At 48.4% G+C, this 16094-nt stretch overlaps 1 protein-coding gene across 8 annotated transcripts in view; it reads left to right on the top strand.

Annotated features, from left to right (window-relative positions):
• TBC1D23 (TBC1 domain family member 23) overlaps window positions 1–16094 on the top strand; it is a 365222-nt gene that overhangs the window by 201380 nt on the left and 147748 nt on the right. For all 8 annotated transcript variants that reach the window (XM_063956244.1, XM_063956246.1, XM_063956245.1 and 5 more), the window contains exon 5: window positions 6589–6712. In XM_063956244.1, coding sequence (XP_063812314.1) covers window positions 6589–6712 — 124 coding nt within the window. The remainder of the gene's footprint in view (window positions 1–6588; window positions 6713–16094) is intronic.

The following is a 16094-nucleotide window of genomic DNA, read 5'->3' as shown; positions in this document are numbered from 1 at the left end:
CACTTCTCACTCTTGCTATCCCTCTCTCACACCCTTGTCCACTCACTCTCTGCATTACCCCCTTCCACCATCACTCACAGCCGAAACGGACAGTCCCACAGCCTCCAATGCCTTTACTGAGGGGAAGCAGGAAGAAGTAGCAGTGAGATATATTAACATCTCGGATGCTGAAGTGGGCAGTGAAACTCCCCCCTCTGGCAATCCCTACCAGACCTCCCACAGCTATTAGCCTAGTGCTGATGCTCTGTGTCTCTCCTCGCCGCCAGTTACTGTGCATGTGCTAGATCTTGCATGCATCCCGGAGCCTGCAGGCGCCGCAGCCAGGGACAGAGCGGTCACTGCTGTGGGGAATGGGCAATGACACCTGCAGCAGACAGTTAATGTATTCCTGTACCTGATCAATGTCATTGCTATAAGCAGTAGTTCTAATCAAATAAGTCGGAGGGACTCTGCAGGTATAATTTGTTTTTTCTCTGACGTCCTAAGTGGATGCTGGGACTCCGTAAGGACCATGGGGAATAGCGGCTCCGCAGGAGACTGGGCACAACTAAAGAAAGCTTTAGGACTACCTGGTGTGCACTGGCTCCTCCCACTATGACCCTCCTCCAGACCTCAATTAGAATCTTGTGCCCGGCTGAGCTGGATGCACACTAGGGGCTCTCCTGAAAGAAAGTATATTTTAGGTTTTTTATTTTCAGTGAGATCTGCTGGCAACAGACTCACTGCTACGAGGGACTAAGGGGAGAAGAAGCGAACCTACCTGACTGGAGATAGTTTGGGCTTCTTAGGCTACTGGACACCATTAGTTCCAGAGGGATCGAACACAGGACCCGACCTTGGTGTTCGTTCCCGGAGCCGCGCCGCCGGCCCCCTTACAGAGCCAGAAGCATGAAGATGGTCCTGGAAATCGGCGGCAGAAGACTTCGGTCTTCAACAAGGTAGCGCACAGCACTGCAGCTGTGCGCCATTGCTCCTCATGCACACCTCACACTCCGGTCACTGATGGGTGCAGGGCGCTGGGGGGGGGGGGGCGCCCTGAGCAGCAATATGAATGCCTTGGCTGGCAAAAAATCACAATATATAGTCCCAGAGGCTATATATGTGATAAATACCCCTGCCAGAATCCATGAAAAAAGCGGGAGAAAATTCAGCTGAAAAAGGGGCGGGGCTATCTCCCTCAGCACACTGGCGCCATTTTTTCTTCACAGTGCAGCTGGAAGACAGCTCCCCAGGCTCTCCCCTATAGTTTTCAGGCTCAAAGGGTTAAAAAGAGAGGGGGGGCACTAAATTTAGGCGCAATATGTGTATACAAGCAGCTATTGGGGGAAAAATCACTCAGTTATAGTGTTAATCCCTGCATTATATAGCGCTCTGGTGTGTGCTGGCATACTCTCTCTCTGTCTCCCCAAAGGACTTTGTGGGGTCCTGTCCTCAGTCAGAGCATTCCCTGTGTGTGTGCGGTGTGTCGGTACGGCTGTGTCGACATGTTGGATGAGGAAGGTTACGTGGAGGCGGAGCAGAGGCCGATAAATGGGATGTCGCCCCCTGTGGGGCCGACATCAGAGTGGATGGATAGGTGGAAGGTATTAACAGACAATGTCAACTCCTTACATAAAAGGCTAGATGACGTAACAGCTGTGGGACAGCAGGCTTCTCAGCCCGCGCCTGCCCAGGCATCTCAAAGGCCATCAGGGGCTCAAAAAACGCCCGTTACCTCAGATGGCAGACACAGATGTCGACACGGAGTCTGACTCCAGTGTCGACCAGATTGAGACATATACACAATCCACTAGGAACATCCGTTGCATGATTTCGGCAATGAAAAATGTGTTACACATTTCTGACATGAACCCAAGTACCACATAAAAGGGGTTTTAGGTTTGGGGAGAAAAAGCAGCCAGTGTTTTGTTCCCCCATCAGATGAGTGAATGAAGTGTGTAAAGAAGCGTGGGTTCCCCCGATAAGAAACTGGTAATTTCTAAAAAGTTACTGATGGCGTACCCTTTCCCGCCAGAGGATAAGTCACGTTGGGAGATATCCCCTAGGGTGGATAAGGCGCTCACACGTTTGTCAAAAAAGGTGGCACTGCCGTCTTAGGATACGGCCACTTTGAAGGAGCCTGCTGATAAAAAGCAGGAGACTATCCTGAAGTCTGTATATACACACTCGGGTACTATACTGAGACCTGCAATTGCCTCAGCATGAATAGTGCTGCTGCAGCGTGGTCTGATACCCTGTCAGATAATACCCTAGACAGAGATAATATTTTGCTAACATAGAGCATATTAAAGACGTCGTCTTATATATGAGGGATGCACAGAGGGATATTTGCCGGCTGGCATCCAGAATTAAGGCAATGTCCATTCTGCCAGGAGGGTATTAGAGACCCGGCAGTGGACAGGTGATGCTGACTTTAAAAGGCACATGGAGATTCTGCCTTATAAGGGTGAGGAATTGTTTGGGGATGGTCTCTGGGACCTCGTATCCACAGCAACAGCTGGGAAGAATTTTTTTTACCTCAGGTTTCCTCACAGCCTAAGAAAGCACCGTATTTTCAGGTACAGTCCTTTCGGCTTCAGAAAAGCAAGCGGGTCAAAGGCGCTTCCTTTCTGCACAGAGACAAGGGAAGAAGGAAAAAGCTGCACCAGACAGCCAGTTCCCAGGATCAAAAATCTTCCCCCGCTTCCTCTGAGTCCACCGCATGACGCTGGGGCTCCACAGGTGGAGACAAGTGCGGTGGGGGCGCGTCTCGGGAACTTCAGGGACCAGTGGGCTTGCCCACAGGTGGATCCCTAGGTTCTGCAAGTAGTATCACAGGGATACAAGCTGGAGTTCGAGGCGACTCCCCCTCGCCGTTACCTCACATCAGCCTTGCCTGCTGCCCTCGGAGAAAGGGAGGTAGTACTGGCGGCAATTCACAAGCTGTACTTCCAGCAGGTGAAATCAAGGGACCCCTCCTTCAACAAGGCCGGGGGTTACTATTCCAAAATGTTTGGGGTACCGAAACCAGACGGTTCGGTGAGACCCATTCTAAAATTGAAATCCTTGAACACTTATATACGAAGGTTCAAGTTCAAAATGGAATCGCTCAGGGCGATTATTGCAATCCTGGAGAATTTCATGGTATCACTGGACATCAAGGATGCTTACCTGCATGTCCCTATTTACCCTCCTCACCAGGAGTACCTCAAAATTGTGGTACAGGATTGTCATTACCAATTCCAGACGTTGCCGTTGGTCTGTCCCCGGCACCGAGGGTATTTACCAAGGTAATGGCCGAAATAATTATCCCGTACTTGGACGATCTCCTTATAAAGAAGAGGTCCAGGGAGCAGTTGTTCGTCGGAGTAGCACTATCTCGGGAAGTGCTACAACAGCACGGCTGGATTCTGAATATTCCGAAGTCGCAGCTGGTTCCTACGACGCGTCTACTGTTCCTGGGTATGGTTCTGGACACAGAACAGGAAAAAGGGTTTCTCCCGGAGGAGAAGGCCAAGGAGGTGTCATCTCTAGTCAGAGACCTCCTAATACAAATATAGGTGTCGGTGCATCAATGCACGCGAGCCCTGGGAAAGATGGTAGCTTCTTACGAAGAAATTCCATTCGGCAGGTTCCATGCAAGGATCTTCCAGTGGGATCTGTTGGACAAGTGGTCCGGGTCGCATCTTCAGATGCATCGGCGGATAACCCTGTCTCCAAGGGCCAGGGTTTTGCTGTTGTGGTGGCTGCAGAGTGTTCATCTTCGAGAGGGCCGCAGATTCGGCATACAGGACTGGGTCCTGGTGACCACGGATGCCAGCCTTCGAGGCTGGGGGGCAGTCACACAGGGAAGAAACTTCCAAGGACTATGGAAAAGTCAGGAGACTTCCCTACACATAAATATTCTGGAACTAAAGGCCATTTACAATGCCCTAAGTCAGGCTAGACCCTGCTTCAACACCGGCCGGTGCTGATCCAGTCAGACAACATCACGGCGGTCGCTCATGTAAACCGACAGGGCGGCACAAGAAGCAGGATGGCGATGGCAGAAGACACAAGGATTCTCCGATGGGCGGAAAATCATGTGTTAGCACTGTCAGCAGTGTTCATTCCCGGAGTGGACAACTGGGAAGCAGACTTTCTCAGCAGACACTACCTCCACCCGGGAGAGTGGGGACTTCATCCAGAAGTCTTCCAAATGATTGTACACCGTTGGGAAAGGCCACAGGTGGACATGATGGCGTCCCGCCTCAACAAAAAGCTAAAAAGATATTGCGCCAGGTCAAGGGACCCTCAGGCGATAGCTGTGGACGCTCTGGTAACACCGTGGGTGTACCAGTCGGTGTATGTGTTCCCTTCTCTGCCTCTCATACCCAGGGTAATGAGAATAATAAGAAGGAGAGGAGTAAGAACTATACTCATTGTTCCGGATTAGCCAAGAAGAGCTTGGTACCCAGAACTCCAAGAAATGATCTCAGAGGACCCATGGCCTCTGCCGCTCAGACAGGACCTGCTGCAACAGGGGGCCTGTCTGTTCCAAGACGTACCGCGGCTGCGTTTGACGGCATGGCGGTTGAACGCCGGATCCTGAAGGAAAAGGGCATTCCGGAGGAAGTTATCCCTACGCTAATTAAAGCTAGGAAAGAAGTGAACGCAAACCATTATCACCGCATATGGCGGAAATATGTGCTGTGAGGCCAGGAAGGCCCCAACGGAGGAATTTCAGCTAGGTCGATTTCTGCACTTCCTACAGTCAGAGGTGACTATGGGCCTAAAATTGGGTTCCATTAAGGTCCAGATTTCGGCTCTATCTTTTTTCTTCCAAAATAGAACTGGCTTCACTGCCTGAAGTTCATACTTTTGTTAAGGGAGTGCTGCATAGTCAGCCCCCGTTTGTGCCTCCAGTGGCACCGTGGGATCTCAACGTGGTGTTGGATTTCCTGAAGTCGCATTGGGTTGAGCCACTTAAATCCGTGGAGCTAAAATACCTCACGTGGAAAGTGGTCATGCTGTTGGCCTTGGCGTTGGCCAGGCGTGTATCAGAATTGGCGGCTTTGTCATGCAAAAGCCCTTATCTAATTTTCTCTATCGTCCTAGTGGATGCTGGGGTTCCTGAAAGGACTGAAAGGACTCGTTCCCAATTCCTTCCTAAGGTGGTATCAGTTTTTCATGTGAACCAACTTATTGTGGTGCCTGCGGCTACTTGGGACTTGGAGGATTCCAAGTTACTGGACGTAGTCAGGGCCCTGAAAAATATATGTTTCCAGGACGGCTGGAGTCAGGAAAACTGACTTGCTATTTATCCTGTATGCACCCAACAAGCTGGGTGCTCCTGCTTCTAAGCAGACTATTGCTCGCTGGATCTGTAGCACGATTCAACTTGCACATTCTGCGGCTGGACTGCCGCACCCTAAATCTGTAAAAGCCCATTCCACGAGGAAAGTGGGCTCTTCTTGGGCAGCTGCCCGAGGGGTCTCGGCTTTACAAATTTGCCGAGCTGTTACTTGGTCGGGTTCAAACATTTTTGCAAGAGTCTACAAGTTTGATACCCTGGCTGAGGAGGACCTAGAGTTTGCTCATTCGGTGCTGCAGAGTCATCCGCACTCTCCCGCCCGTTTGGGAGCTTTGGTATAATCCCCATGGTCCTTACGGAGTCCCAGCATCCACTTAGGACGTCAGAGAAAATAAGATTTTACTCACCGGTAAATCTATTTCTCGTAGTCCGTAGTGGATGCTGGGCGCCCATCCCAAATGCGGATTGTCTGCAATACTTGTATATAGTTATTGCCTAACTAAAGGGTTATTGTTGAGCCATCTGTTGAGAGGCTCAGTATATATTTCATACTGTTAACTGGGTATAGTATCACGAGTTATACGGTGTGATTGGTGTGGCTGGTATGAGTCTTACCCGGGATTCAAAATCCTTCCTTATTGTGTCAGCTCTTCCGGGCACAGTATCCTAACTGAGGTCTGGAGGAGGGTCATAGTGGGAGGAGCCAGTGCACACCAGGTAGTCCTAAAGCTTTCTTTAGTTGTGCCCAGTCTCCTGCGGAGCCGCTATTCCCCATGGTCCTTACGGAGTCCCAGCATCCACTACGGACTACGAGAAATAGATTTACCGGTGAGTAAAATCTTATTTTTTGTGTTTTCATTTTGTGGGAATAAGTTACCATTGATCACAACATTTTCACACTAGAATTTCTGCTTTCTTCACTATTTTAAAGATACACAAACTTTTGTTAAAACAACAAAACACAGATATTCCAGTTTTTTATAGTACATAACATGGTGCAATACTGTACTGTATTATAAGTCTACCTTTAGCCAGTTTAGTGTTTGGCAATGAACGCTGCTCATTCTTAGACCACATTCAGAGAGATCAAGTAGTGAAAATAGTGGAGAAGGTGCCCATACAGCAACCAATCGGCTGTTGCCTATCATTTTATAGAATACACTTGATAAATGTTACCTCAAAGCTGATTGAAGGATTAATACACCTCCCCAGTTGTCCTGCATGCCGCATGTTACCTGCAGTGTTAGCACTGTGAATGGCTACCTGACTGACATACAGTTGTGTTAATATATTGAAAACCTATATCTTTTTTTTAGGGATTGTTACAAGAAAGGAAAACCATTTCATTTATTCCGGCTGCTCATCCAGTACCATGAACCAGAGCTGTGTTCTTTCCTAGACACTAAGAAGATCACTCCTGACCTTTATGCACTTAATTGGGTAACTATTGTTTTCTGAACTCTACAGTTTGTATGTTAAATCCTTAACATGTTTCAGACTTTAGTGGATTAGAGGATGTTAGATGGCCTGTCTTTGCTGGGTTTTTTACAATATGAATACATTACATGGATAATCTATTTCAAAGCAGAAAAGTCAGTTTTGTGTGAAGTATCCTAAGGAAAACCCAGTCCCTAAATGTATTTGAGTTACTTGTTAGGCCCCCCCATGACGTCGCTCGTTCTAGCTGTCCTGGTGTTTGTGTGGGTATCCGTTCACATGGTCGACCATGTTATGGTCGACAATCATTAGGTCGACCACTATTGGTCGACATTGACATGGTCGACATGGACACATGGTCGACACACGAAAATGTCGACATGAGTTTTTTAACTTTTTTTTTCTTTTGGGGAATTTTTCCATACTTTACGATCCACATGGACTACGATTGGAACGGTAAAGTGTGCCGAGCGAAGCGGTAGCGGAGCGAAGGCACCATGCCCGAAGCATGGCTCGCGAAGCGAGCCATGCGAGGGGACGCGGTGCACTAATTGGGGTTCCCAGTCACTTTACGCAAAAAAAGACACCAAAAAAAGTTAAAAAACTCATGTCGACCTTTTCATATGTCGACCTTTCATGTGTCGACCATTTTCATGCGTCGACCATGTGTCCACGTCGACCATGTCAATGTCGACCAATAGTGGTCGACCATAACATGGTCGACCATTCATACCGGAACCGTTTGTGTGCCTGTCACTCCCAGCAATATCTCAAAGGGTAATAAAAGGGCAATTTACACTAAACCCCAAACTGCATTATACAATAGAGCAACTATTAACATTTTGGGATATAAATGTTAAAGATCCTGAAACACAGAAATGTTTGGTGCTGTACTGTCGTCTGTGATGTGGCTGCTTAATATGACCAGAGGCATCTGCAATGTTCCTCATGTGCGCACTGTCAGGCAGCCTGTTGTGTGTAGGAAAGATCTGTCCTCGTGATCTGATCTATATCTCAAGTATTTTCACTGCTGATAAACTACTGAAACTTGTATATAAGTATTCAGCCACATATATTTTCTCTAACGTCCTAAGTGGATGCTGGGGACTCCGTAAGGACCATGGGGAATAGCGGCTCCGCAGGAGACTGGGCACAAAAGTAAAGCTTTAGAACTACCTGGTGTGCACTGGCTCCTCCCCCTATGACCCTCCTCCAAGCCTCAGTTAGATTTTTGTGCCCGAACGAGAAGGGTGCACACTAGGTGGCTCTCCTGAGCTGCTTAGTGAAAAGTTTAGTTTTAGGTTTTTTATGTTCAGTGAGACCTGCTGGCAACAGGCTCACTGCATCGAGGGACTAAGGGGAGAAGAAGCGAACTCACCTGCGTGCAGAGTGGATTGGGCTTCTTAGGCTACTGGACATTAGCTCCAGAGGGACCGATCACAGGCCCAGCCATGGATAGGTCCCAGAGCCGCGCCGCCGGCCCCCTTACAGAGCCAGAAGACAGAAGAGGTCCGGAAAATCGGCGGCAGAAGACGTCCTGTCTTCAACAAGGTAGCGCACAGCACTGCAGCTGTGCGCCATTGCTCTCAGCACACTTCACACTCCGGTCACTGAGGGTGCAGGGCGCTGGGGGGGGGCGCCCTGAGACGCAATAAAAACACCTTGGATGGCAAAAAAATGCATCACATATAGCTCCTGGGCTATATGGATTAATTTAACCCCTGCCAGAATACACAGAAAAAGGGAGATAAGGCCGCCGAGAAGGGGGCGGAGCCTATCTCCTCAGCACACTGGCGCCATTTTCCCTCACAGCTCCGTTGGAGGGAAGCTCCCTGGCTCTCCCCTGCAGTCACTACACTACAGAAAGGGTTAAAAAAGAGAGGGGGGCACTAATTACGCGCAGTATTAAAAATACAGCAGCTATAAGGGGAAAAACACTTATATAAGGTTATCCCTGTATATATATATATATAGCGCTCTCGTGTGTGCTGGCAAACTCTCCCTCTGTCTCCCCAAAGGGCTAGTGGGGTCCTGTCCTCTATCAGAGCATTCCCTGTGTGTGTGCTGTGTGTCGGTACGTTTGTGTCGACATGTATGAGGAGAAAAATGATGTGGAGACGGAGCAGATTGCCTGTAATAGTGATGTCACCCCCTAGGGGGTCGACACCTGAGTGGATGAACTGTTGGAAGGAATTACGTGACAGTGTCAGCTCTGTATAAAAGACAGTGGTTGACATGAGACAGCCGGCTACTCAGCTTGTGCCTGTCCAGACGTCTCATAGGCCGTCAGGGGCTCTAAAGCGCCCGTTACCTCAGATGGCAGATATAGACGCCGACACGGATACTGACTCCAGTGTCGACGGTGAAGAGACAAATGTGACTTCCAGTAGGGCCACACGTTACATGATTGAGGCAATGAAAAATGTTTTACACATTTCTGATAATACGAGTACCACCAAAAAGGGGTATTATGTTCGGTGAGGAAAAACTACCTGTAGTTTTCCTGAATCTGAGAAATTAAATGAGGTGTGTGATGATGCGTGGGTTTCCCCCGATAACAACTGATAATTTCTAAAATGTTATTGGCATTATATCCTTTCCCGCCAGAGGTTAGGGTGCGTTGGGAAACACCCCCTACGGTGGATAAAGCGCTCACACGCTTGTAAGAACAAGGGCTCTACCCTCTCCTGAGATGGCCGCCCTTAAGGATCCTGCTGATAGAAAGCAGGAGGGTATCCTAAAATGTATTTACACACATACTGGTGTTATACTGCGACCAGCAATCGCCTCAGCCTGGATGTGCAGTGCTGGGTTGGCGTGGTCGGATTCCCTGACTGAAAATATTGATACAGTATATTATTGCCTATAGAGCATTTAAAAGATGCATTTCTATATATGCGTGATGCACAGCGGAATATTTGCCGACTGGCATCAAGTCTAAGTGCGTTGTCCATTTCTGCCAGTAGAGGGTTATGGACACGACAGTGGTCAGGTGATGCGGATTCCAAACGGCATTTGGAAGTATTGCCTTATTAAGGGGAGGAGTTATTTGGGGTCGGTCTTTCAGACCTGGTGGCCACGGCAACAGCTGGGAAATCCACGTTTGTACCCCAGGTCGCCTCTCAACATAAGAAGACGCCGTATTATCAGGCGCAGTCTTTTCGTGGGCAAGCGGGCAAAAGGTTCCTCATTTCTGCCCCGTGACAGAGGGAGAGGAAAAAGGCTGCAGAAATCAGCCAGTTCCCAGGAACAGAAGCCCTCTCCCGCCTCTGCCAAGCCCTCAGTATGACGCTGGGGCTTTACAAGCAGAATCAGGCACGGTGGGGGCCCGTCTCAATGAATTTCAGCGCGCAGTGGGCTCACTCGCAAGTAGACCCCTGGATCCTTCAGGTGATATCTCAGGGGTACAAATTGGAATTCGAGACGTCTCCCCCTCGCCGTTTCCTAAAGTCGGCTTTACCGATGTCTCCTTCTGACAGGGAGGCAGTTTTGGAAGCCATTCACAAGCTGTATTCCCAGCAGGTGATAGTCAAGGTACTCCTCCTGCAACAGGGAACGGGGTATTATTCCACACTGTTGTGGTACCGAAGCCGGACGGCTCGGTGAGACCGATTCTAAATCTAAAATCTTGAACACTTACATACGGAGGTTCAAATTCAAGATTGAGTCACTCAGAGCAGTGATTGCGAACCTGGAAGAAGGGGACTACATGATGTCTCGGGACATCAAGGATGCTTACCTTCATGTCCCAATTTACCCTTCTCACCAAGGGTACCTCAGGTTTATGGTACAGAACTGTCACTATCGGTTTCAGACGCTGCCGTATGGATGGTCCACGGCACCCCGGGTCTTTACCAAGGTAATGGCCGAAATGATGATACTCCTTCGAAGGAAGGGAATTTTAGTTATCCCTTACTTGGACGATTCCCTGATAAGGGTAAGATCCAGGGAACAGTTGGAGGTCGGTGTAGCACTATCTCAGGTAGTGTTGCGGCAGCACGATTGGATTCTCAATATTCCAATATCGCAGCTGATTCCGACGACTCGTCTTCTGTTCCTAGGGATGATCCTGGACACAGTCCAGAAAAAGGTGTTTCTCCCGGAGGAGAAAGTCAGGGAGTTATCCGAGCTAGTCGGGAACCTCCTATAACCGAGCCAAGTCTCAGTACATCAATGAAATGGTTCTGGGAAAAATGGTGGCTTCCTACGAAGCAATCCCATTCGGCAGATTCCACGCGAGAACTTTCCAGTGGGACCTGCTGGACAAATGGTCCGGGTCGCATCTTCAGATGCATCAGCGGATAACCCTGTCACCAAGCACAAGGGTGTCTCTCCTGTGGTGGTTGCAGAGTGCTCATCTTCTAGAGGGCCGCACATTCAGGACTGGGTCCTGGTGACCACGGATGCCAGCCTGCGAGGCTGGGGAGCAGTCACACAGGGAAGGAATTTCCAGAGCTTATGGTCAAGCCTGGAGACATCACTTCACATAAATATCCTGAAGCTAAGGGCCATTTACAATGCTCTAATCTCAGCAAGACCTCTGCTTCAAGGTCACCCGGAGTTGATCCATTCGGACAACATCACGGCAGTCACCCAAGTAAACAGACAGGGTGACACAAGAAGCAGGGGGGCAATGGCAGAAGCTGCAAGGATTCTTCGCTGGGCGGAAAATCATGTGATAGCACTGTCAGCAGTATTCATTCCGGGAGTGGACAACTGGGAAGCATACTTCCTTAGCAGACACGACCTCCACCCGGGAGAGTGGGGACTTCACCCAGAAGTCTTCCACATGTTTATAAAACTCGACAAGTATTGCGCCAGGTCAAGGGACCCTCAGGCAATAGCTGTGGACGCTCTGGTAACACAGTGGGTGTACCAGTCAGTGTATGTGTTCCCTCCTCTGCCTCTCATACCCAAGGTACTGAGAATTATAAGATGGAGAGGAGTAAGCACTATATTCGTGGCTCCAGATTGGCCAAGAAGGACTTGGTAACCGGAACTTCAAGAGATGCTCACGGAGGATCCGTGGCCTCTACCTCTAAGAAGGGACCTGCTCCAGCAAGGACCCTGTCTGTTCCAAGACTTACCGCGGCTGCGTTTGACGGCATGGCGGTTGAACGCCGGATCCTGAAGGAGAAAGGCATTCCGGATGAAGTCATTCCTATCCTGATCAAAGCCAGGAAAGATATAACCTCAAAACATTATCACCGCATTTGGCGAAAATATGTTGCGTGGTGCGAGGCCAGTAAGGCCCCGACGGAGGAATTTTTCAACTAGGTCGATTCCTACATTTCCTGCAAACAGGAGTGTCTATGGGCCTGAAATGGGGGTCCATTAAGGTTCAAATTTCGGCCCTGTCAATTTTCTTCCAAAAAGAACTAGCTTCAGTCCCTGAAGTTCAGACGTTTGTGAAAGGGGTACTGTATATACAGCCTCCTTTTGTGCCTCCAGTGGCACCTTGGGATCTAAATGTAGTTTTTGGGTTCCAAAAGTCACATTGGTTTGAACCACTTAAATATGTGGAGTTAAAATATCTCACATGGATAGTGGTCATGCTGTTGGCCCTGGCCTGGGCCAGGTGCGTGTCAGAATTGGCGGCTTTATCCTGTAAAAGCCCTCATCTGATTTTCCATTCGGACAGGGCGGAATTGAGGACTTGTCCTCAGTTTCTCCCTAAGGTGGTTTTCAGCGTTTCACCTGAATCAACCTATTGTGGTGCCTGCGGCTACTAGGGACTTGGAGGACTCCAAGTTGCTAGACGTTGTCAGAGCCCTGGAAATATAGGTTTCCAGGACGGCTGGAGTCAGAAAATCTGACTCGTTGTTTATTCTGTATGCACCCAACAAGCTGGGTGCTCCTGCTTCTAAGCAGACTATTGCTCGTTGCGTTGGATTTGTAGTACAATTCAGCTTGCACATTCTGTGGCAGGCCTGCCACAGCCAAAATCTGTAAAAGCCCATTCCACAAGGAAGGTGGGCTCATCTTGGGCGGCTGCCCGAGGGGTCTCGGCTTTACAACTTTGCCGAGCAGCTACTTGGTCAGGAGCAAATACGTTTGTAAAATTCTACAAATTTGATACCCTGGCTGAGGAGGACCTGGAGTTCTCTCATTTGGTGCTGCAGAGTCATCCGCACTCTCCCGCCCGTTTGGGAGCTTTGGTATAATCCCCATGGTCCTTACGGAGTCCCAGCATCCACTTAGGACGTCAGAGAAAATAAGAATTTACTTACCGATAATTCTATTTCTCGTAGTCCGTAGTGGATGCTGGGCGCCCATCCCAAGTGCGGATTGTCTGCAATACTGGTACATAGTTATTGTTACCAAAAAATCGGGTTATTGCTGTAGTGAGCCATCTTTTCTAGAGGCTCCTCTGTTATCATGCTGTTAACTGGGTTTAGATCACAAGTTATATGGTGTGATTGGTGTGGCTGGTATGAGTCTTACCTGGGATTCAAAATCCTTCCTTATTGTGTACGCTCGTCCGGGCACAGTATCCTAACTGAGGCTTGGAGGAGGGTCATAGGGGGAGGAGCCAGTGCACACCAGGTAGTCCTAAAGCTTTACTTTTGTGCCCAGTCTCCTGCGGAGCCGCTATTCCCCATGGTCATTACGGAGTCCCCAGCATCCACTGCGGACTACGAGAAATAAAATTATCGGTAAGTAAATTCTTATTTTATATAATGGAACTTATATTATTGGATTATTTTTGCCTTATAGCAAAACGCGATATTTTTTAGGTGAAAAATTATCATATTAAAACCCCCACTCTTTTGCTGTCATTTCCCATCAACCCCTGCACTGTAAAAGTTCCACAATGGGGTATCCTGTTTGGAGTAGGCTAGGAACAGAGACCTACATGTGGAGCCTCACTCATCTATGCTGTCTCTGACGTTGGTCCCGATCACGGAGTCACAGTGTGCCTGTGCGTGCCTAGTTGTAGGGAGGCACACAGAGCTTATCATGGCATTTGGCGTTACCAGTGAGTGTAATGCCTGCAATTATCCACCATATGTTGCTATTTAAAATCACCATTGCGCATGCGTGTGGTCTACATTGAAATACAGTACACTACAGCGCAAGAACTACTTTACACTGTATGGGCAATGCTGTACGCGCATATCATTACGCTATTTAAAATGCACTGTGGCAATGAGGTTCCGTAGACAAACAAATAAATAAAAGTAGTGTATACAGATGCAAACGGGCGTGTTAAAGCAATGGTCCATTGACGTTAGGTTTATGTGAGCTATTAAATGAAATTAAATTAAAATTGGCTTAAAGCTTAATATCTCCAGTTCTGGGGGTCCAATCAGCTCAAATCTGGGTTGGTATGAAAGGGGAGACGATGAGCTACCAGAGGATACTGACCCCAAAAAGGCTAACGCCAAGTGTCAGAACCCATGGTGGGTCTTAAGTAAAGGGCTCATTATAGTCTATTGGAAAAGTGCGTCCCGATATCTCCAGTTCTAGGTGTCCCAGAGACTCGAGACCGGTACCATATGAAAGAGGAGAATCTTGGCTTTCGGGACAGACTGGCCACTAGTTTGTGACACCGCAAAGGGAAACGGCAATCATCAGAGTGTCTGGTCCTCCCCAATTGTCCGAACAACTTGCATGGGGTGCGGGGTTTCTGGCTAGATAGAAAATACTGTACAGACATGCTAAGCACAGTGTTTTGGCATGAAGGATCTTAGGGAGGAGCTTTTACCTCTCCCCATTATACTTATAAAGATAACACTTGCCGCTGTAGCGTTTAGAGCAGAGTACGTTACAAGCTGTTCATGCTACTTAGTACTCAAATAGAAAATACGGTACATAGAAAATAGCGCTGGGGTGTGTGCTGGCATACTCTCTCTCTGTCTCTCCAAAGGGCCTTATGGGGGAATTGTCTTCAGATGAGCATTCCCTGAGTGTGTGGTGTGTCGGTACGTGTGTGTCGACATGTTTGAGGTAAAAGGCTCCCCTAAGGAGGAGATGGAGCGAATATGTGTGTGAGAGGGGGTCTCCGTCGACAACGCCGACACCTGTTTGGATATGTGTAATTAAGTGCTAAGGTGAATTTATTGCACAAAGATTAGAGAACAGACAGGGAATCTACCCATGTCTGTCCCTATGTTGCAGAGACCTTCAGAGTCTCTCAATGATCACTATCCAAAATAATAGACACTGATATCGACACGGAGTCTGACTCCAGTGTCGACTACAATAATGCAAAGTTACAGCCAAAATGGCAGAAAAGTATTCAATGTATGATTATTGTAATAAAAGATGATTTGCATATCACTGAGGACTGATATGTCCCTGACACAAGGGTACACATGTTTAAGGGGAAGAAAGCTGAGGTAAATTTCCCTCCACTCATGATGAAAAAGAGCGTGAATCTCCAGACAAGAGACTGCAGTTTCCCACAAAGAATTCTCAGGGAGTATCCTTTCCCTACTAGGGCCAGGATACGATGGGAATCTTCCCCTAGGGTGTCACGTTTGCCCAAAAGGTAGCCCTGACGTAACAGCTATCCTCAGGGATCCTGCAGATAGCGTGCACATTCTGGTACACTACTCAGACCAGCGATTGTGTCGGCATGGGTTTATAGCGCTGTAGCAGCGTGGACAGGTACCTGATCAGCAGAGATTGAGACCCTAGTATGTATGTATGTATGTATGTATGTATGTATGTATGTGTGTGTGTGTGTGTTTGTGTGTGTGTGTGTATATATATATTAAAGATGCTGTCTTAAGAGATATATATATATATATAAAACATGCCCAAAGAGACATTAGTCTACTGGGTTCTAGAGTCAAAGCTATGTCGATTTCTGCTTGACGTGTCCTGTAGAATATGCAATGGACAGATGATGCCGACTTAAGAGGCATATGGAAGGCTGAGGATTGTGTGAAGAAGGGTTCTCGGACCTGGTCTCCACAGCTATAGCTGGTAATTCTGATATTTTGCCTTATATTCCTGCACAGCCTAGGAAAGCACGACATTATCAAATGCAGCCTTTCGAACACAAAGAAACAAGAAAGTCCGAGGTGCGTCCTTTCTTGGCAGGGGCAGAGGAAAGAAGCTGCACAACACAGCTAGTTCCCAGGAACAGAAGTCCTCCCCGGCCTCTACAAAATCCACTGCATGTCGCTGGGGCTCCACAGGCGGAGCTAGGCCCGGTGGGGGCACGCCTTCGTAAGTTCAGCCACATGTGGGTTCACTCCCTGTTGGATCCCTGGGCAATAGATATTGTGTCTCAGGGATACAAGCTGGACTTTGAGGAGATGCCCCCTCACCGACGACCCTGCCGGCTTCCCCCCACGAGAGGGAAACCGTGTTAACTGCAATTCACAAATTGTATCTTCAACAGGTGGTGGCCAAGGTTCCCCTCTTTCAACGA

This window comes from Pseudophryne corroboree, chromosome 2 (genome assembly GCF_028390025.1).
Source record: "Pseudophryne corroboree isolate aPseCor3 chromosome 2, aPseCor3.hap2, whole genome shotgun sequence".
Lineage (NCBI taxonomy): Eukaryota > Metazoa > Chordata > Amphibia > Anura > Myobatrachidae > Pseudophryne > Pseudophryne corroboree.
This window is presented reverse-complemented; position numbering and strand designations above follow the sequence as displayed.